The sequence below is a fragment of the Rhinatrema bivittatum genome, chromosome 6 (assembly GCF_901001135.1).
Source record: "Rhinatrema bivittatum chromosome 6, aRhiBiv1.1, whole genome shotgun sequence".
NCBI classification, from domain to species: Eukaryota; Metazoa; Chordata; class Amphibia; order Gymnophiona; family Rhinatrematidae; genus Rhinatrema; species Rhinatrema bivittatum.
Window position 1 is genome coordinate 178,157,031 of NC_042620.1, and position 23,430 is coordinate 178,180,460.

Sequence of the window (23,430 nt, forward strand, 5' to 3'; positions counted from 1 at the left end):
AAGCTTAACTCTGAACATTATAGCAAAAACAAGTGTGTTCCCTTTCATGGATATGTTTATGCCCAGATTATTGTGCAATTGCTTTTATCAATTTATGGGCCAGTGAAGGGGATCTGCACAGGTATTTTGCATCACTTTTCAAAGGGAAAATATGCACATACTTTTGCTTTGAAACTTTAAGATAGGTATAAAATACCCACAAATATTTGCACTTACTTCTTCTGCAGGTGCTTTTTTTTTTTTTATGGAATATAAGGTAGATAGATTTGAAATACAATCTACAAGTCAGGGCTAGTGCAAGAATATTTGGTGCCCTAAGCAAACCTTCAGTTATGCACCCCCCACCCCCAACCCCCAACTTACCTATTGGCAGGAACTCCAGCACAGTGCTCCCTTCTTTTCCACTCTGGGCCTTTTATTGGTGGCATTTTTGCCACCCCCAAAATTCTGGCACTCTGTGTGAGTGCTTAGTTTGCCTAATGGAAGCACTGGCCTTGCTACAAGTGCCCTTTCTAAATACAGCTGGAAGTACGCATGTTGTGGCAGAATGTGCATAGTTTTAGCCACATCGGGGAGGGCAATTTTCAGACAGCCAATTGATGTTGTTAGCTTTGCAACTTGCCTTCTTACACATTTTCTGTGTTATTTAAATAAGTAAATACTCAAATTCCAGTTTCAAGTGTGATCATTTATTCTAATTTTTTTTATTTTTGACCTGGCCATTTCCTTTTGTCATTTGGGCTTCCAGCTCAATTGAAACTGGCTTTTGTTGGGCTATGGTGTCATGAGCCTTCATTCATAACTAGTCAGGGTTCCCCCTCCCTTCTATTTTTTTATTCCCTCCCAATCTACTTATTAACCCAACCATTTTCAGTAGTAATCCTTCCCTTCTGAGCATGGTAATGTGGACCATGATTCTGGTTACTAGATGTTAGAGCAATAACTAGGCAGCCGCAGCACTCCCTTCCAAGACTGGCCCAGGGATCAGTATCCTGACCCAGAAATTAAAGCCAGGTTCTCTGTTTAGCACTATACAGTGTTACCTCTAATCCACCAGGCTACTCCCTTCTAATTTAGTTTTAATGAGGTACTATGCAACTTTATACCTTGTTTTAACAAAATATTTCTAATCATTTGCCTAGAGTTAATCAGCTCTTTATTTGGTGGGTACAGAATTCCCTATAGTTTCTATGCTTGAATAAGTAAGATTCCTCTACTGCAGTGGAAATAGTGTAAATTGGGATATGCATTCTTTTTCTAATGAAAAGAAAAACACAGAAATCTTTGTTTTGTTTCATTAAAAAAAAATGAACCAAAAAAAAGTCTGAATTTCAGAGGGAGGTTTAGTTTCGGATGTCTGAAAATGCCCCAGTACTGCTGACATTTAAAAATTGAAACCACTCCACCACACATTCCCTCCTTTCCCTCTCTCCATCCCTTGACACTTCCTACTCTATCCGTGGGATCTCCCAACATGTAAATGTGGTAGGAACCAACCCCCAGTCACTCCTGCCCTGCAAGGTCCCATTTTCAAAATGGTGCCAGTCGGCCCATAGGCTGGTGCCTTTCTGAAAACTTCACCCAGTGGGTCAGGAGTGAATGGGGATTGCTTCTTGCCCCATTTTGACTTTGGAGACTCAATAGAAAGGGTAAAATGTATCCATGAAGGGTGAGAGGAATAGGGGAAGACTTGGGGGTGGGGGGGGGGGGGGGAGGATGAGGATTTCAATTTTTAAATTGGAGTGCTGGGGGGGAGTTGCCATGGAGATGGCCCCACGTTTCCTTTTTTTTTTTTTTTCTCTTTGGTGTTCATTTCAAATAAGTGAACAAAAATGTTTTACTTACTAATGTTTTATTTACTAATTGTAAATAGTTCTAAATCAATCCAGGTCTGGTATTATCTGCCCCACTCAGTTATGGACATGAAAATCCAGGCGAGCAATTCATCTTACAATACAGTTTTGGGAAATCAAGGAAATGTATTATTCCATAAAAATATACTCATTGCAGAATCCCATTGTTTTTAAAAAGTTAAGAATCCACACAGGTACAGTGCTAAATAAGCATAACAACTTTTGTAGCATTATTTTAATAAGATTTATGCTACCTCTTAGTGCCAATAGAAGATGGATATACTTATTCACCAATATTAGAATCTTGGCAAGAGAGAGAGAGAGAAGAAAATGTCTCATGTAATTTACAGATCAGCAAGCAGCACCCCAAGATATGTATTCTTGACCAACTGGAATTGGTAGCTGAAAAGGTGAACTTCCGAAAATGTATGATAACTTAAAATTCCCATTTTGAATCATGTCTGCTAGATTACAATCTTTGCTATGCAAAATTTGGCACATCTTTATTTCCTTTTCTTTTTGTAAGCCTGTGTTATGATCTGACTGGGTTTAGGCTGTTGACCCTGTACTGAAAACTCATCTAAAACAGACTTTATGTTGAATTATCTCATTTATTCCTTTGTTATTTACAATGTTCTGTTTCTACCCCACTCTCCCCAGGGATCTTTTGTTCACCCAGATGTATGATAAGCTCAGTGAAAATTCAGTGGCCAAGGATGTTTTTCTGGAGTGCTTGGAGCCATATATATTAAGTGACAAACTGGTGGGGCTCACAGCACAAGTGATGAAGGATCTGCTCATCCATTTCCAGGACCAGAACATGATGGACAGTGTTGAGGCCTGCATTGTGCACATGGACATCACCAGTCTGGACATACAGCAGGTGAGACTGAACATGATAAAGAGTAAAAGATTGCAGCCTGAAGAAATGACTTGCTAATTCCTGAACCAGGTGTCTTGTTTGTTTTGAACTTGATGCAATGGATACAAGAGACCACAGTTTTTCTTAGAAGATACTAACTTTCCTCTGGAGGGTTTCAAACATGTGATAAGACAAAGTTCAAAAAAAAGGAGACAATCATTAAGGTGTGAGGAAAAGTTTTGTTGACCTATCTCTAGACTGCAAACCTATCTTTACTGGCACTGGATGCTAGGAAGAACCCCACTATGTCAGTTAGCCATGACAGATATTACTGTTTTTGTATAGTTCTGGCATTGTATGAAGCTGTGTGCATTGTATTCATAGGTAAGTTAATATAGGGGTACAATTAATTATCAACATTTATGCAAGTGAATTAGGTAATGAATTTGTATTCTATGCTAAACTCTGAGTCTTGAGTGGGAGGAGTGAAGAGGGAGACACGTACATACTTAGTCTATAAGATGCCACCCACCTCTTGTCATTTTTGCTACACCAGGCTAACACGGCTAACCCTCTGAAGACATGCACAATAAGGGTGAGAGAAATTGTAGGAATGGTGTGACAGTAGAGGAAGTATTTGTTTTTATGAAGCTACCTTCCTTTATGAAGTTCATCTTCACCAGGACTTCAAGGCAGAAAGGGGGAATTAGTTCACTGCCGTGGAAAAGTTATATTTGTTTTATTTTGAATCTCCTACAAGGTGATTGCTACCCTCCTTTGTTATGAACTAATGAAATGAGAAATTAATTGGTTTCCCTGTACGTACCAGGATCAGTCCAGATGGTGGGTTATGTCCCCCGTCCAGCAGATGGAGTCAGACAAGGCTTCGAAGGGTGTTAGCATATAAGTCAGTGCACCCTCTGCCGGAGCTCAGTATCTTTCTGACTCCAGCAGATAGGAGTAGGGAAACCCTTCGCTTCCCCTGTGTGAAGACTTAGTTTCTTCCTTTCTTTCTCTTTCTTTGAGTGTGGATCAAGTTAGTTTAAAAAAAAAAAAAAGTTTCAATTCTCTCAGTAACAGGATTTGCAGTTTGTGGCTTGCAGGCTGAGCTGCCTCCCTTTTCCTTTCTCTCCTCCTGCCTTTCTCGACAGACAGGGCCCAGGAAGCCTTCTTCTAGATCCCAGACTTGGCCTTGGTCCTTTCGTGGCCGCAGGCCCGCTCGGGAGGGGTCCAGTCAGGGGACCACCCCCAAATCTGCTCAATGATGCCAAGCTCACCCACTCCTCCCCCCCATTGATCGGGGGACGGATCTCACACTTCTACTAGGAGTGGGTTCACATCACCTCGGATCAGTGGGTTCTAGATATCCTAAGGAATGGCTACGCATTGGAGTTTGTCTGCCGACCGAGAGACAGGTTTCTCTTTTCTCCCTGCGGGTCGGACATCAAGTAGCGAGCTGTGCGACAGACCCTGGATCGGTTGCAGGCTATAGGGGCCATCTTGCCCGTCCCCTCCGGAGAGGTGGGCTCGGGCCATTATTCCATCTACTTCGTCGACCCAAAAAGGACGGATCCTGTCAGCCAATCCTGGATCTCAAGGAGGGTCAACAGGTCTCTCAGGGTCCTCCGATTTCGCATGGAGATGCTACGCTCCGTCATTGTGGCAGTACATCAGGGGGAATTCCTCGCCTCATTGGATCTGACCGAGGCCTATCTCCACATTCCTATTCTCCCGGCACATCGGCGGTTCCTTCGCTTCAAGATCCTGGACCAGCATTTTCAGTTCCAGGCTCTCCCCTTCGGGTTGGCGACTGCCCCTCGGACTTTCACGAAGATCATGGTGGTAGTGGCGGCAGCCCTGAGACGAGAGGGGATTCTCGTTCATCCCTATTTGGACGACTGGCTAATTCGGGTGATGTCCTTTGCACAGGGTCAGTCGGCAGTCTCCAGAGTAGTCCGACTTCTCTGCTCCCTGGGCTGGGTTGTGAATTTCGCCAAGAGTTCCCTCATTCCCTTGCAACACTTGGACTTCTTGGGAGCACGGTTCGATACACTTCAGGGCAAGGTCTTCCTATGTCCGGACAAGGCCCAGTCTCTACAGGAACAAATACAACGTTTTTCTGTGTTACCAGCGCCCACCTCCTGGGACTATCTCCAGCTCCTGGGCTCCATGGCCTCTACCATAGATCTGGTACCCTGGGCCTTTGTGCACCTCCGGCCTCTTCAGACGGCCCTGCTTTCCCGCTGGAAGCCAGTCTCATAGGACTATCAGCTCGTGCTTCCGACAGTCTGCGGTGGTGGTTGGATCCGAGCCATCTCGCCCGAGGCATCTCCCTCAAGGTGCCAAACTGGGTGGTAGTCACCACCGACGCCAGCCTCTCCGGATGGGGGCAGTATGCGGAGTTCGGCGCAAGGGACCTGGACGAAGTTACAAGCGTCCTGGCCGATCAATCAACTGGAAACCAGGGCAGTACGCTTGGCGCTCATACACTTTCTTCCCCTGGTGCAGCATCGGGAAGTACGGATCTTATCGGACAACGCGACCACCGTGGCGTACATCAATTGCCAGGGAGACACAAAGAGTCGAAACGTTTCGCTTGAGATGGCACGCCTGATGACGTGGGCAGAGAATCATTTAGCACGACTGGCCGCTTCACACATTGCGGGGGTAGACAACATTCAGGCAGACTACCTGAGTCGTCAGCAGCTAGACCCAGAAGAGTGGTCTCTCTCCGACAAGGCAATGCAACTCCTCAGTCATCGGTGAGGGCCTCCTCACCTGGATCTGATGGCGACGTCTCTCAACGCCAAGGCATCCCGATTCTTCAGCTGCAGAAGGGAGCGCGGCGCGGAAGGGGTAGATGCCCTAGTACTACCTTGGCCACGCCACCTCCTACTTTGTCTTTCCTCCCTGGCCTCTGGTGGGCAAAGTCATCTGGAGAATAGAGCGTCACCAGGGGCCCGTTCTTCTGGTGGCTCCCGAATGGCCACGTCATCCCTGGCTTGCGGATCTGCTACAGCTAGCAGTCGACAGCCCGCTTCGGTTGGTGCATCTCCCGCGGCTACTCCATCAGGGACCGGTATTTTTCGAGCAAGCAGAACACTTTTGTCTTGCGGCCTGGCTTTTGAACGGCGCTGCCTCAGGCGCAGAGGATACCCTGAGGCTGTAGTTTCGACCCTTCTAAAGGCCCGAAAGACTTCCACCTCAGTGGCCTATTTGAGGGTCTGGAAAGTTTTCGAGGTGTGGTGCATCACAAAGGGTACTCGTCCCACGAAGGCATCAGTCCCTCAGATTCTGCAGTTTCTTCAAGACGGACTGGACAAAGGGCCTCGCCTACAATTCCCTGTGAGTTCAAGTGGCCGCTCTAGGTTCTCTCATTCAGTATGCGGACCATCCCTCGCTCCTGGTACAGCCAGATATCACCAGATTCCTCAAGGGAGTGAAGCACTTGCGGCCCCCAGTGAGGGATCTGTGCCCCTCGTGGAGCCTTAAATTGGTTCTTTGGTCGCTGGCGGGTCCTCCTTTTGAGCCTCAGCGCAGCTCCACTATCAAGGATCTCAACCTTAAGACAGTTTTCCTTGTGGCCATCTGCTCCGCTCGTCGCATCTCGGAACTTCAAGCATTATCCTGTGGGGAACCCTACCTCCGCTTCACGGACTCCGGTGTCTCTCTCCGAACTGTTCCCTCCTTCTTACCCAAGGTAGTCTCTGCCTTTCACTTGAATCAGACGGTGGAGCTCCCTTCCTTCACATCTTACGACCCAAGGTCTCTCCGCCTCCTTGACGTCAAACGTACATTACTTCAGTACTTGGAGGTCACTAATGATTTCAGGGTCTCGGACCATTTGTTTGTTCTCTGGTCGGGGCCGAGGAAAGGATCCCAGGCCTCGAAGACGACTATTGCGAGATGGCTAAAGGATGCCATTACTTCTGCCTACATTGGTGCGGGGCGTACCCCCCCCCCCCCCCTCTGGGCTTCATAACTCATTCTCTTCGATCACAAGCAGCCTCCTGCGCAGAGGTTCGTTCTGTTTCCTCTCAGGAGATTTGTCGTGCGGCGACTTGGAAATCGCTGCACACCTTCATGAGACATTATAGTCTACACCTGGCGTTGTCCGCCTCTGGACACTTTGGCGACCAGGTTCTCCGAGCAGGGCTTTCAGGGGCCCCACCCAGTGTAGGGAAGCTTTGGTACATCCCACCGTCTGGACTGATCCTGGTATGTACAGGGAAAAGAAAATTATTCCTTACCTGCTAATTTTCGTTCCTGTAGTACCAAGGATCAGTCCAGACGCCCACCTCGTTGGTTCTCTGGGTCATCTTTTCTGCTCTGACTGCTCTGTTCTTTCTGGAAGATGTTGTGTCGTTCATTCTCTGAGTCTGTTTTCGCTGTTCTTCTGCAAGTTACAGTTTTTTGTCATGAGTTATCTTGACTTTGGTTTTATGACCTGTTATGGTTAAGAACACTTGATCCACTCTCCTTAAGTTCTTTATCCTGGCTTTGATATACTTTATACTGAGCTCCTGCAGAGGGTGCACTGACATATATGCTAACACCCTTCGAAGCCTTGTCTGACTCCATCTGCTGGACGGGGGATATAACCCACCGTCTGGACTGATCCTTGGTACTACAGGAACGAAAATTAGCAGGTAAGGAATAATTTTCTTTTTTTGTTGTTTTTGTTTTTGTTTTTTATTATAAGTTGCTTAAGGTTTCTCGTGTTTCTATGACTTTTTTTTTACTTTGTAATTTGTTTCAAAATTGATAAATATAAAATAAAAAGAAATGTTACTAATTTGGAATTTTACTACTGATATACACAGCTGAAATGAAACTCTGAAGAACTTCATGATCTGAAATGTCCAGTGTAGTTTTAGTTAACAAAAAAAAAAAGAATTTGGATGCAATTAGCATAATAGAACATAAAGATTTAATTAGTTTTTATTTTATGTGATGTTATATATCTGATTATGTATATTTAGATTTATTTTTGTTTTATTATTTATGATGTTTTCTATAATGTTTGTTAGTCATCTGGAGAACTTTGGTTGGATAAGCATTTCAGAAATGTAATAAATAAATAGCAAAACTATCTTGGCAACCAATCCATTGTAGTTGTAACTTATATGGCTAAAATTAGGGGATCGCAATCATAAGAACATAAGTAATTGCCATACTGGGTCAGACCAAGAATCCATCAAGCGCATCATCCTGTCCCCAACAGTGGCCAATCCAGGCTACAAGTACCTGGCAAGTACCCAGAAACTAAGGGGTAGATTTTACAAATTTGCGCACACGCGTACTTGTGTTCGCGCACCAGGCGCAAACAAGAGTACGCGGGATTTTAATAGATAATGCACGTAGCCACGCGTATCTGTTAAAATCCGGGATTGGCACGCGCAAGGCTTTGCAAAATCGGCAGCCTACGAGCACCAAGCCGCACAGCCTGCCTCTGTTCCCTCCGAGGCCGCTCCGAAATCGGAGCGGCCTCGGAGAGAACTTTCCTTCCACCCTTCCCCTACTAACCAACCCCCCAGCCCTACCTAACCCCCCCACCTTTGTTGCACAAGTTACGCCTGCCCAGGGCCGGCCACCGGCGCGCGATTCCCAGGCCTGGGAGCCATTTCGGAGGCCTCAGCCACGCCCCCGAAACGCCCCTGGGCCAGAACCACACCCCGTGGCCCCGCCCCCAAATGATGCGCCGCCGCGACACGTCCCCCAGGAAAGCCCCGAGACTTACGTGCGTCCCGGGGCTTACGGCCGCCGCCGAGCTTACTCAACATAGGCTCGGCGCGCGCAGGGGGAACTTCGGGCAGGTTTTCGGGGGGTACGCGCGTATCTCTTTGAAAATCTGGCCCTAAGTCTATCCCATGCTACTGATGCTAGTAACAGCAGTGGCTATTTTCTAAGTCAGCTTGATTAATAGCAGGTAATAGACTTCTCCTCCAAGAACTTATCCAAACCTTTTTTAAAACTAGTTACACTAACTGCACTAACCATATCCCCTGGCAACAGATTCCAGAGTTTAATTGAACGTTGAGTGAAAAAGAACTTTCTCCGATTAGTTTTAAATGTGCTACATGCTAACTTCATGGAGTGCCCCCTAGTCCTTCTGTTATCCGAAAGAGTAAATAACCGATTCACATTTACCTGTTCTAGAGAGCAGCCCTAACCCTTTTAGTCTTTCCTCATAGGGAAGCTGTTCCATCCCCTTTATAATTTTGGTCGTCCTTCTCCTATCTTCTCCATCTCAACTATATCTTTCTTGAGATGTGGCGACCAGAATTGTACACAGTATTCAAGGTGCAGTCTCACCATAGAGCGATAGAGGCATTATGACATCCTCCGTTTTATTCACCATTCCCTTCCTAATAATTCCTAACATTCTGTTTGCTTTTTTGACTGCCACAGCACACTGAGCTGACGATTTCAAAGTATTATCCACTATGACACCTAGATCTCTTTCCTCGGCAGTAGCTCCTAATATGTATATGTATAATTTTATTTAGTTGTTTAATTTTTTTCTGTGTTTATATGGAACCCTGCCCAGGGTGCTTGCCTTTACAAGCCCAATGCAGAGAATCAGCAAGTTAATAAAACAGTAAAGTATGATAAATATGTAAAAAATGAGTGCAGAAAAGGGGCTAGATTAGGAACAGTAGACTTTAAGCATAAGATAATCTGAAAAGGTTCATTTTTAAGCTACTTTATGCTTAACCAAACTTGACAGGAAAACAGGGTGAGGAGATCCATGAGAGCAAAATAAAATATTTTATGATGTGTGTTTCATAAACATACTCATGTTTACTCAAACAATGAAAACTTGTTCTTTATATTTTTAACTTTTCATTGGCGTTCCTTAGTGGTGTTGTCTTGGAAGAAACCATTCCTTAACACTATTGGTCTTACATTGTTAAAAATTGTAAAAAGTAAATTCTTCTTTGTTCCTTGCAGGTGGTTCTTATGTGCTGGGAGAACCATCTATATGATGCCATGATCTATGTGTACAACAGTGGAATGAATGACTTCATTAGCCCGATGGAGGTACAGTTTGCATGCTGCACACAGTTTATGTCAGAATAGTGTTACAATGAAGGATATAAGCAGGAGACACATGGTCAGTGGAATAGCATTGATTGAGATATGCAGGAAACATCCACAGTTTACATGTATAGATTTACACTAATAAATGTAGTTGGATTACGTTGATGGTTTTTAATAACATACTATTGCACTGATGGAAGTATGTAAGTGTAAAGGAGTGTATATCAGGATTCCCTTAAATCACCAGGACCAGACACTTAGCCTGGTCCATCTTAAGGCACAGCCCAGAAAGGAATTCTAGTCTCAGGGCATTTCCCTAAGCAGGGGAATACAAGCAGGCCCAGGAGGAAAAAGGACGCCCTAGCGATGAGAAACTCCTATAATAAGACCGTCTTGCTGTATCTCTTGATTTAGAGCTGCTAAGGTAAGCAGACCTTTCTACCTGTTTTCTGTTATGCTGTAGACTATTTTGTCCTCCAGCAGCCTTATAAAGCCAAAGACTGTTCTCATGTTATCACAGCAAGGTATACCCTTTGTTTAAGCTTATAATAATATATTGATGAAGATATGCAGGATGAATCCTCATTTAATGCCAGAATATACCCTTGGTTTATTATTCATAATATTTCACTGCTAAAGATGTTTGGAATATATCCATAGTTTATACTTACAGATTGCTATTGATGCAGGCTATCTGGATATATTCATAGTTGAAGCATACATTGTTGAAATGCAATTATACTTTTTTTTTTTTTTTGCCATTTTAGGTCTACCATTTCCAGTTTATTCATTTATAACAGCAACTTGGTCTAAATTAAAATATTTGGCTATAGGAAATGTGTGTGCTATTGCTTTGTAATTTATGGCTGTTGATTTTATAGGCTCCTCAGGTTTCCAGAATGTAAGCATTAGGCCTTTATTTAGGTATGAGTCAATCTGATCAAATTATATTGATATCAGTGACAACAGAATTACAAATATATTTGGCAACTGATATGTTTATTGATCCTTGCTCTCACAAACTACTCTAATAGTAACATTATAGGGTACTATTTACATTTCAGTATGTGGGACTGAAATAAATAAACTTCTAACTGGATGTACAGAGAAATGAGTGGGCATGGTCAATCAAGTGGATAGGCATCTCCAGATTAGTAGAAAATAGTCTTTGTATTCAAATCCAAGCAGAGAGCATGAACCATTTATATTCACCCAGTGGATATAAATGCTTTTTGACCAAGCATTCCCATGAAAAGTATGAGAAGTTTCAAGTCACCTGACGTTTTCTTCAGAGACTTCTTCTTTTGCACATCCTCTGTCTGTAATCCAACCGCTTCCAATTTGTCTCCTCCTACATACCCACAAGAGATCTCTGCTCATGCCAAATGGCTCTCCTTTCCTCTCCTCCTCTGGCCTCCACCAGGTTTTCCTGCACTAGACTTTGTGCTCTTTATTAGCTGTTAACGCACCAGAACTTTGGGGTAAAACATGGCTTTTCTACCAGGCCTTCCCAATAGTTACTACTGTCCTTACAGTCTAATTCCCTGAACTTCTAATTAAGGACTTGAAGTTATATACCCAGGATCCCAATGCTATTCCATCTGTAAATTTGATCACCACTGTAAATTATTTCAATGACTGTTTGTTTGATCTAAATTGATAGTAATCTGCCTTGAGGCCATTCTCAGTAAAAGACAGCATATAACATGTCTAAATAAATAAGTAATACAGGGCAAGAGAGACCTTGAGAATTTCTTTTATTAAGAAAATGGTTAAAAATTAATAAGGCTGTAATGGGAAAATCAGGGTGTTAAGATGTAAAAGCAACTTCAAAAAGATGGGTTTTTAGAACAGATTTATAAAGGCGAGAATATAGAGAATGGGGGCAGTGGACTTGATTTAGTAGTGGTTTTCAGCAAGGGAATAAGATTGGCAGGATTAGTATCAAGACAAGTAGATATAGTGGAATAATAGGAAATGAGAGAAAAATCTACTGATGAGGTTCTACTATGGTGTGTACCTCCTGACCAGCTGATGGAAACCCATGGGGCTCGAAAAGTCCTCTGCAGCTGGGAGAAGTATACAGATAGGCTGCAACCTCCCCAGTACTTAGCCAACCACTTGAGCAGCACAGGATATGAGCAGCTCAGGCCCAGGGTTAGTTGTGTTGACTTCTGGAGTCAACAAAGGAAAATACCAAATACGTTTTCTTGATATTTATAATCATTATTATAATTATTTGAAGAGAGTGCCCAGCAATCATTCACACATTTTTATACATATATTTGAAAAAACATTTTTTGTAGGAGGAAAAGATTTCAGAGTACTATAGTTGCCTGTAAATGGAATCAGGCTATATGATATGGTCCTCTGTTACAATAAATGTATCCTCCTCAGTATTGCTGAGACAATTTCATTTACTGCTTCAGTGGAGAAAAATAAATGTATATTTTGACTTGATCAGAAGAAATCCACATTTCTCATAGATACACAATTTAGACTTCCATAGCAAGGGGTGCCTAATATACACTTCATCAACCTCAGCAAAATAAAAAAAAGAAGCAGGATCAAAGTGGAAGCTGATATTGAGCACCCATTGCAATTGGGCACCTGATGCGGAGCCCTTTGGATGTACAATTCTCCCTTGACGTACCCTTTTTAATGCTGTCTTTCATTTAAATACTGCATCAGGTGCACAGGGGATGTGGCTGCACACTTGTTAAGATAATGATGCTCAATATTAGCGCCAGTTTTGAGTGCACGTTTTATTGCATTGGCCCCCTAGGTGTTTGGCTACAGTAAGGCGTGAATTTTAAAATATGCTATTGCTCGCATTAAAAGGCCCATATATGCATAGAAGCACACCTACTGAAATGGCTAAGGTTGAACGATATCCGCACTGATAGTGACCCTTTGCTTTATCACCAGTCAAATGCTGCATAAACATCCTCGTAATAGATGGTAACAAAGACTGACATAAAATTTGTAAATTTTTATCTCGTTTGTATGCAAAATGAACATTAAAGGTTTTAAAGCATGAGTGGAGATTATTTAGGTCCAAGGTGATATGTAAATTATTTTGAAAATCCAATTGACCATCATTTATAACTTTCCTATAATTACGTGTGCTTCTGTCTTGCTGCAAGTAGCTAATTATGTGGTGGTAGATATTCAAACACTACTTAGCTGGTATACAGGTCGATACTGTAACGTGCGGTTGAGGATTTCCCGTCTGTAACGAGCTGGGAGCGCACAATTCGGACGCGTAAGGCGATCCAGCGATACAGTCTCCAGTTTCACGCGTCCTTAGCGCTTCTTAAAACAGACGCATAACCCTTTCCGCACGCAGCATGTATATGATATGTAAATGAACGAAGTCCCTTCTCCCTTCTCCCCTCCTCCCGATTTCGGTGCTCAAGGCGGCCGGGTGGGCGTGCATTCATCCAGGCAGAGGGAGCCGGCGGCGAAAGCAGCCTCCGGCTCCCTCTGCCTGGATGAATGCACGGCCCCCGCCGGCAGTAAATGAATGCCCGTGCGATTTCGGTGCTCAAGGCGGCCGTGCATTCATCCAGGCAGAGGGAGCCGGCGGCGAAAGCGGCCGGCTCCCTCTGCCTGGATGAATGCACGGCCCCTGCCGGCAGTGAATGAATGCCCGTACGATTTTGGCGCTCATGCCTTGAGCTCATGCCTTGTGCGCCGAAATCGCACGGGCATTCATTCACTGCCGGCAGGGGCCGTGCATTCATCCAGGCAGAGGGAGCCGGAGGCCGCTTTCGCCGCCGGCTCCCTCTGCCTGGATGAATGCACGCCCACCCGGCCGCCTTGAGCGCCGAAATCGAGAGGAGAAGGGAGAAGGGACTATCGTAGCAGGCCGGAGCCTTGCTACTTTTTCGGTTTTTTTTTTTTTTTTTGCCTCGGGAGGAGGAGACAGACTGGGGCTGCACCGGAGACCGGACGGGGCCAGGGCAGGTGAGCGGGGGCTGGGGGAAAGTTTGCCGAGCATCGTGGAACATAACTGTCCACTTCCTGGTACCTGTCATTTCAAATGTCATTTGAAATGACAGATACCAGCGCGGCCGTGAAGCGTTAGGCCCGCGAACCCAGGATACTGTATAGGCGCTCTATACAGTAAAATGGGTTGCGCGGGCCTAACGCTTGCCTAAGGCTTCGCAGCCGCGGCATGCATTTGCATGCAATTAGAAGAGAGTATCGAGCGCTAGGTGAAGAGAACTGTGCGTGCGGGGAACGAGGGTGCGCCTGGCAATGCCGCACTCTTTCTACCGCGGCCTTAGAGTATCGACCTGATAGTGAGGTGCTGTCCTCACTCTGATGATTCTCAAATACAGGCTTGACTTTTCCTGCCAGATCCATTCTGCAGGACTGCTTCCTGTGGAGTTGGGCCTCTTTCAGAAATGTCTCCCAGGTTCTGTATTGAGACGCAGCTTGGGATAATTAAGTCTCTGGCTTAAACACATTTGAGGTTTAGGATCCCAAACTGAATCCTATCTTTTCTTTTCTCACCTGAAAACCCCTTGAAGACTCAAGGTTTTCTTAGTTAGGCTCATGTCCTTGAACTTCTTCTTAAGCGCATAACCTCCTGTACAAAAGCATGCTCATTCAGACAAGGATCCTCATTCCTTTCTTTATTTCTGAATATATTCAGTAGGGAGTCTTAGAATAAACACATTTACTCCTCATCCTGTAAAGTCCAGGCAATTTTCGGAGTTCAGTTTAACAAACTCAGAGTCTGCAAGTTCTCCTCTGTAATTAACTCTGATATCAGCACACAGTCTGCAGTATTCAAACCTGGCTGCAGTTTGTGTCCAAAGCCCCAGCAGGGTCACTTATAGTTTGTGGAGCTCTAGTTCCATTGCTGTTTGTCTTTAACCTCCTTTAGCACAGCAGGCTAACCCTGTAATGTATAATCCATTGTGAAATCCTTAGGACAATTTATAGTCTCCAGTCTCTTTTGGGAGTTTGCAGGCTCTCTCCTCGACTGCTGTCAGCTCCCTTCTCTGCCTCTGAATCGGCACACCCACTCTTCATTTATACCTGTGTGTAAGGAGTTGTTGCCCTCCCTCTCCTGAGAATCCTCCCTCAGAACCGTCTGTCAGTCATTTAGAACAGAGGATGCAATTGAGGTAGCAATTACAGGTTCTTCTGGGTTGGGGGAAGAGGAGTTCCCAATTATCTTTCAGCTGTGGCAAGACTCTGTTTGCATATTGGATTCCAAAGGAAGTTGCAATTTGTGGTCCGTTGCCGAGGATTCTTGATCCTTGAGCAAATGTCATAAACTGCCTTGAATTAAAATTGCAAAGGCAATCTAGTCTATAAATACAAAATATTAGTTATCTTTACTGAACAAGACCTTAAATAATTTATGAAATATATTATGAGAGTTATTACCAAATATCTCCTAAAAGGAAACTTTTCCTGTGGTCATTGTTCAATATATACATTATGGAAAAGCTATTGTTTCATATCCTGCACTGAGATTGATATGACTTCAGTTACTGATAATTTTTGTATTTAAGATATATTTGTATTTATTTTATAAAAATAATTAAGAAATAAAACCCTCTGACAATTATTATAACAATTCGTATTGAGGAAAACAAAGAAAAACTTAAAAGTGAAGGAAAAATGGACAAAAGGTGGTATAAGCATAAGTAGAAAGTACTCATGATGTAATTCATTATTATTATCCAAAAAAGGAAAAAACCACAAAAAAATCTCTCACTGATTCATTACTATTACACAGCTGTAATTATCTATCCCTTAATCTTCAAAAAATTTCTTTTTTTTTTTTAAATTAAAATTATTTAAAAGGGTTCTTTAAATATCCAGTTATTTGTAATGAATGTAAATACTTAAGTTCTGTCAGTTGATATTGCTTCAATAAATTTTCAGAAAGAAAATATATATACTCATTTGTCAACAGGTAAATCAATTCCTCTATATAGAATGAAAAAGTGTAAAAAGTGTTAATGTATAAGTGTAATTTATATTGTATAACATGGAAATGCTAATAATTTTTGTTTCTTTTCAGAAATTGTTCAAGGTTATTGCCTCACCACTTAGTGCAGGAAAGGCTCTAAAAGGTAAAAATATTTTATTCCTGGTTTCATTTTCTTTTCTTTTTTTTGCTTTCCAGCCAATAGAATGGGAAAGCAGTTGTACCAAAGTGGGGTGTATGTCCATCTGTCTGTTTGGGAGCTCTGAAGAAGGCACATAAAATCACTAAATTTAGCATGCTGGAAGAAAATGGGAATAGCTCAAACAAGTCCAGAAACTTGAACCATTAGATCAGAACATTTGGATAATGGAACCTTCCAAACCCCCCCCCCCCCCCCCCCCCATTTTACTATGGGAGATAGTAAGAGATTGCAGAATGTTGGTGAGTGCTCCATTCCAAAGGTTGCTTCCCCATTTCTAGCAACTTGAGCAGAGCAGTATTCCAATGTGCTCAGCTACTACAAACCATTCTGGTGTAAGTTCATACTTTAGAAAGCAAACCATGCAGAGTGAGATACACACAGACAGAGAAGAGCACACAGATATCTAACAAGTTTAAAAAAAATCTGTTAAATAGGATAAGAAATAAAAGAAAATAATAACCAAGCTGTAAAACGCCTTGTAGTCATGTTACAAACATTTGAACATAATTACAACAAAGTACTCAGAAGCCCATCATCCTTTTCTCAAATCTATGTTGGAAAGCATTTCTACAGCCATGCTTTTGCATGCTTCCCCTTCTTTATTATTATTGAATTGTAGTGCTAATGAACTTTGCCTTGTTGACTGCATTAGAGACTGAAGTTCTGCCATCTAACGAACAGTAGATGTTTCCAAGTTCATTGTATCTCACTCTGTAATAAATGTTTCTGTATTATGCTTCCAGTACATCTAGCTATACATTTTCCCCATGAATGTTCTCGTGGCTTAACTTTCTTTCTCTGAAATGAATCTGAGGTGCCATATTCATCTGAGGAAAGTCTGATAAATATAATGCTCCCATCTTATTAAACCTGAAGAAGAGACCTTTGTTGTTTTGAAGACATCCAAAAAGTACTTCTTTTAGATAGTCTATGAAAAGATGTTCCTTAAAAACTTTTCTTGGATTCTCTGTCATGTCTTTCTGTGTCACTAATCTAATACCTAAGATGCAAGCATGACTAAGATGCTTGGAGAGGCTAAAACACCCTAAAATTTGCCAAATCTTGCATGGGCTAAGACATGGAGGGCCAGCAGAGCCTATCCCACTGGCCGCTGAAAACAAGAAAAGATGACACTGGGACCATGTTTGAGGTATTCGGTATAGGAGTTGGATCATCATGTATTTTTTAAATTCATGGCCCAGCTCAAACTGTGCTGATCTCAACTGATCATGATCAGCACAGTGGGGCTAGCCAGCCCACAAATTTAAAAAATGCAGTATAAGAGAAGTCTTGCAGTATCACTGAAGAAGGAAGAGAGACGTGGGGCCTCGAGATGTAACTGTCCCCTAGATGTTTCAAGCTTACAGGGTCATTTATCAAAATGTGCTATGGCGTTATCACAGGTGTTAGGACCCTAACGCTTGCGATATTTATTTCAACATGTGGCACAAATGCAAATTTTTGGAATTTATTCAAAGGGGAGGTATTGGGGAAGGGTTTGGGCGAGATCAATGAAAATGAGGGGAATTATTGCAGCGTACAATAGCATAACCAGAAATAACTACACATTTTTTCCTGGCATTAAGCTGTGTGATATGCTCGAAACAGAATTTGCGATATTTATCGCAAATTCCTTTTCGGGCAGGGAGAAGAAGTGGAGTGGAGTAGAGAGAGAGAGAGAGAGCGCCTCTGGGGTGGCACACAATTGTCTCGCCCTAGCTTGATGAACTCTCTACCAGGATACTATCAAGCTAGGATGAGAGAACACCTTAGAAATCTCATCTTTGTATGAGTTTCCTCACTCAAAATCACATCAAATCTTCACTGTTCTGTTCGTACATCTCACTGTGCATGTAAAACTGGCCCCAAATCCCTAGACTGCCACCAAAACCTCACCTCGAGTTATTAGCTTGCCCTACTATAGGGATATAAATAGTTGACTTACATGAGAGCCTTATAAAGAGTCTCACAGGGCAAGCAGGATGGTAGTTCTCACATATGGGTGACATCATCAGGGTGGAGCCCAATCACAGAACACTTTTGTCAAAGTTTCTAGAACTTTGACTGGCACCTACTGGGTATGCCCAGCAATACACTGACCCTGCATCCAGCAGGGGTCCCCCTTCAGTCTTCTTTTTTCCGCGCAGCAGTAGCCACGCAGGTTAAGGAGCTTTCTTGAGGTTCCTGACAGGAATTTTCCTCACGGAACTTCTTTCAAAAATTTCAAAAACGTTTATCCCATAGGGGTCCCCATATCGATATCCATACTCTTCAGTCGAAAGGTAAGGACCGAGGAGATCATCGAGAAAGACGTCAACACCGTCATTGCAAGGCTCAGTCTGCCGACCCAGGCAAGCCCTCGGTGACAGAGCCACCGGCAAAGAAGCCCCATCCAGAAAAGAGTCTATCCCCTTCTGTGACCGGGTCACTGAGGTGTTCCCCACCTTCACTGGTGCCAGGATTGCGATTCCACCTTCACCGGTGGACCCTCTGGCTATGCCAGTGCTGCCTCCTATTCTGGAGCCGGGGTTCCACGCCCCAGGCTTCCGCGAGGAATTGGATTGGATGATCCAAGAGGCCATCGGTAAAGCACTTCAGGGCTTCCAACTTCCATCGATGCCAGTACTGGTCCCCGAGCCGGTCACAGATTTGATTCCCGTAGCGCTCGCACCACTACTGGGTAGACTGAAAACATTGATCAGTGCCCTTCCACCGTTGGAACCGAGAGCACCGGTGGGTCCGAGCTTTCCACACAGATTCTGTTATCATCAGATGATGAGGAAACACAGATACCCATTCCACCGTCTGGGATTTTACCACAGACTCGTCCATCTATGTCACCAGCCTCTTCGGTGCCTCCATCGATGCTGTAGGTGCCGCCTCCGGCGCCTAGACCTGTCTTTCAGGATTTGCACCATTTCTCCCCACTGGAGACCCACTAGGTGCTGAAGATCAGCCCTATGATCCTTGGACCGATGATTCGTCCCAAGGTACAGATGATCTACCATCAGAGCCCTCTCTCCCAGATGAAAGACGACGTTCTCCACCAGAAGATCTATCTTTTGTTAATTTCATCAAGGAAATATCTGAAACCATTCCTTTTCAACTTCAGACAGAAGAGGACTTTAGGCACAAAAATCTTGGAAGTACTCCAATTTCTAGATGCTCCTAAGGAAATCATTTCTATACCTATTCATGAAATCCTGCTTGATCTCCTGAAGAGAAACTGGGAACACCCAGGTTCGGTTTCACCTGTCAACCGTAAGACAGGTGCCACCTATTTTGTGCAGTCAGCTCCTGGGTTCCAAAAGTCACAGTTGGATCATCACTTTGTTGTTGTTGAATCAGCCCAGAAGAAGGCATGACATTCAAAACCTCATTCCTCCATACCTTCAGGGAAGGAACAAAAATCCCTGGATGCTTTTGGCAGGCGTGTCTTCCATGGCTCGATGCTCATATCTCGCATTGCCTCTTATCAGTTATACATGACACAGTATAACAGAGACCTTTTTAAGAGGATCCAGGATTTCTCTGAGTCTTTACCAGAGCAACTCCAGGCTCAACTTCATACTCTGGCTCAAAAAGGTCTGGATGCTGGAAAGCACGAAGTCCACGCTGCGTATGATATCTTTGACACTGCCTCTAGGGTATCTGCAGCGGGGATTAGTGCAAGAAGATGGGCCTGGCTCAAACCCTCGGACTTAAGACCAGAGGTCTAAGACAGGTTAGCAGATCTACCCTGTGTGGGTGATAATCTCTTCGGGGAAAAGATCCGAGAGACCGTGGCACAGTTGAAACACCACCATGAAACGCTGCACCAGCTTTCTTCTGTTCCGTCTAAGTTTCCTTCCGCCGCTAAGAAAACTTTCAGGCGTGACTCTAAGCAGCCTGTCTACAAGCCAAGAAAATGTTATCCTCCGGCTTCTAGAGGACGCCCTTCCAGGCCTTACCAAAAAGGTCAATCCAGGCAGACTCGGCCTCAAAAGTCTCAGCCAGCTTCTCAGCCTGGACCAGCATCGGGGTATTGACTCCTTCCTGGAGAGTGTAAGCCAACCTCCTATTCCATCCATTACCGGTCGGAGGCCGATTCTGCCACTTCAATAGCGTTTGGCATACAGTCACCACAGACCAGTGGGTACGGGCAGTAGTCACTCAAGGTTACCACCTAAATTTCCTGACTGTTCCAGTGGACTCTCCACCTCGGCTGACCACTCTCCCTTGCTCGAACAGGAGATCTCTTCCCTCCTCAAATCCCGAGCAATAGAACTAGTGCCCCTCTCCCAGCAGGGATGTGGGTTTTATTCCTGGTATTTTCTAATACTAAAAAAGTCAGGTGGCGTATGCCCGATACTGGACCTCCGAACCCTAAACAAATTCTTGCAGGGAGAAAAATTCAAAATGGTAACCTTGGGCTCTCTATTTCCCCTTCTACAAAGAGGAGATTGGCTATGCTCTCTAGATCTCCAAGACGCTTACACACACATCTCAATTACTCCATCTCATCGCAAGTACCTATGATTCCTGGTCGGCCCTTGTCACTTCCAGTATTGTGTACTACCATTCGGCTAGCGTCCGCTCCATAAGTATTCACCAAGTGCCTGGTGGAGGTCACAGCCTTCCTCAGGAATCAGGGTGAGCATGTCTACCCTTATCTCGACGACTGGTTGATAAGGGCTCTGACTCAGCAGGGCACACTAGACTCCCTGCGTTTCACTAGCCACACCCTGATCTCCTTAGGGTTTCTAATCAACTATCCCAAATCCAAGATAGTTCCATCCCAAACCCTATCCTTTATAGGGGCTGACCTAAACACTACACAGGCGAAAGTCTTCCTCCCCCAGGATCATGCTTTCACCATAGCATCTCTGGCACATCACCTAAGAACTCAAGTATCTTCAACTGCTCGTCACTTCCTCATACTGCTAGGTCACATGGCATCCTTGGTGCATGTCACTCCGATGGCTTGCCTAACCATGAGAGTGATGCAGTGGACCTTAAAATACCAGTGGATTCAAGCTTGTCAGCCAATGTCCACCATTATCCAGGTTACCAAACAGCTCCATCTGTCACTAGCCTGGTGGATACACCACTCCAATCTCATTCAAGGCCTTCCATTTCAGGCTCCAGAACCTCAAATTACCTTAAGAAGCATCCAACCTCGGCTGGGGTGCACATGTAGGCGACCTGCAGACTCGGGGAGCCTGGCCTCCAGAGGAAGCCAAACACCAGATAAATTTCCAGGAGCAACGGGCGATCAGATATGCCCTCAGGATGTTTCAGGATTGCCTATCAAACAAAGCCATCCTGATTCAAACCGATAATCAGGTTGCAATGTGGTACATCAACAAGCAAGGGGGAACAGGCTCATACCTCCTGTGTCAGGAAGCTGCACAGATATGGGTATGGGCCCTTTCCCACTCGATGTACCTCAAAGCAACCTACTTGCTGGGAGTGGACAATTTTTTGGCAGACAAGCTGAGTCGCACCGTGTCCGCATGAGTGGTCTCTCAACCCCACGATAGCGGACAAGATATTCCAACGCTGGGGTTACCCTCACATAGACCTCTTTGCATCGATTCACAACCATAAAGACATCTTCTGCTCTCTCATTCTCAGTCAGCACTCGCAACCAAGAGATGCCTTCGCCCTCTCTTGGGCCAGCAGTCTCCTTTATGCGTACCCTCCATTTCCTCTCATTTCAAAGACTCTTGTGAAACTCCGGCAGGAAAAGGGATCAATAATCCTGATAGCTCCCCAATGGCCACGCCAGGTGTGGTTTCCAATCCTCCAGGACTATCAGTATGCCAGCACATTCCTCTGGGGAAGGATTCCTTTCTAATTACTCAGAACGAAGGGTACCTGCGTCACCCCAACCTCCAGGCTCTGTCTCTGATGACCTGGATGTTGAAAGGTTAATACTCCTACCTCTTAACCTTTCAGAGTTGGTATCCCGAGTCCTGGTGGCTTCACAAAAGCCTTCAACGAGAAGGTCTTATCGCTCTAAATGGAAGGTGCACTTCCATGTCCATAGACCCCTTCACTTGTTCCACTGCGAGGTTCCTAGACTAACTCTGGCACCTGTCAGAGTTAGGCCTAAAAACTTCTTCTATCAGGGTGCATGTTAGTGCGTTGAGTGAAAAAGAATTTTCTCCGATTAGTCTTAAATGTGCTACTTGCTAACTTCATGGAATGCCCCCTAGTCCTATTATTCGAAAGTGAAAATAACCGAGTCACATCTACTCGTTCAAGACCTCTCATGATCTTAAAGACCTCTATCATATCCCCCCTCAGCCATCTCTTCTCCAAGCTGAACAGCCCTAATCTCTTCAGCCTATCCTCATAGGGAAGCTGTTCCATCCCCTTTATCATTTTGGTTGCCCTTCTCTGTACCTTCTCCATCGCAACTATATCTTTTTTGAGATGCGGTGACCAGAATTGTACACAGTATTCAAGGTGTGGTCTCACCATGGAGCGATACAGAGGCATTGACATTTTCCGTTCTATTAACCATTCCCTTCCTAATAATTCCTAACATTCTATTTGCTTTTTTGACTGCTGCAGCACACTGAGCTGACGATTTTAAAGTATTATCCACTATGATGCCTAGATCTTTTTCCTGGGTGGTAGCTCCTAATATGGAACCTAACATCGTGTAACTACAGCAAAGGTTATTTTTCCCTATATGCAACAGCTTGCACTTGGCAGATGAAATTAAATGTGGACATTTGGATGCCCAATCTTCAAGTCTTGCAAGGTCCTCCTGCAATGTATCACAGTCTGCTTGTGATTTAACTACTCTAAATAATTTTGTATCATCTGCAAATTTGATAACCTCACTCGTCGTATTCCTTTCCAGATCATTTATATATATATTGAAAAGCACCGGTCCAAGTACAGATCCCTGAGGCACTCCACTGTTTACCCTTTTCCACTGAGAAAATTGACCATTTAATCCTACTCTCTGTTTCGGTCAGTCTTGCTGTTTTAACAGAAGGGATGGTTAGGAGGGCTTTGTTAGCAGATCTCAGGTTTCTATGTGGGACATGTACACGTAGTGTGTGTTCAGCCATTCTGCTTTTTCATTGTGAATTAATTTATGTATAGTGCATAGTGCTTTGTATTGTATTCTGTGTTCAATGAGCAGCCAGTGTAATTCAGCTAGAGTTTCAGTGATATGATCCCTTTTTCTTTTACCGGTAAGTATTTTTGCGGCAGAGTTTTGCAGTATTTGGTAATTGGACAATGCAATCTTATATACTATAATAATTATTCCAGCAGGTTTGTCTTTGTATTGAGTATCGTTTTATGTCACTTGTCAATTTTTATTGTAAGCCTCCTAGAATACTGATGGCATAATCTATAAATATTTAAATAAATATGAGAAGAATTCTTAGTACATCTGGCCCACTCAGAGCTTATTAATGCCTTGCCTTATGCAGCCTGTAAGACAGAAATCCCTCTGGAGCTTACAAATTTATATCAACCTCTACCAGCCTGTTTTGAGCCCCCTGGC

General features: G+C 44.1%; 1 protein-coding gene across 5 annotated transcripts in view; it reads left to right on the forward strand.

Annotated features, from left to right (window-relative positions):
* VPS8 (VPS8 subunit of CORVET complex) overlaps nt 1–23,430 on the forward strand; it is an 818,099-nt gene that overhangs the window by 290,212 nt on the left and 504,457 nt on the right. For all 5 annotated transcript variants that reach the window (XM_029606199.1, XM_029606197.1, XM_029606196.1 and 2 more), the window contains 3 exons: nt 2,514–2,736; nt 9,670–9,759; nt 15,809–15,860. In XM_029606199.1, the coding sequence (XP_029462059.1) occupies nt 2,514–2,736; nt 9,670–9,759; nt 15,809–15,860 (365 nt within the window). The remainder of the gene's footprint in view (nt 1–2,513; nt 2,737–9,669; nt 9,760–15,808; nt 15,861–23,430) is intronic.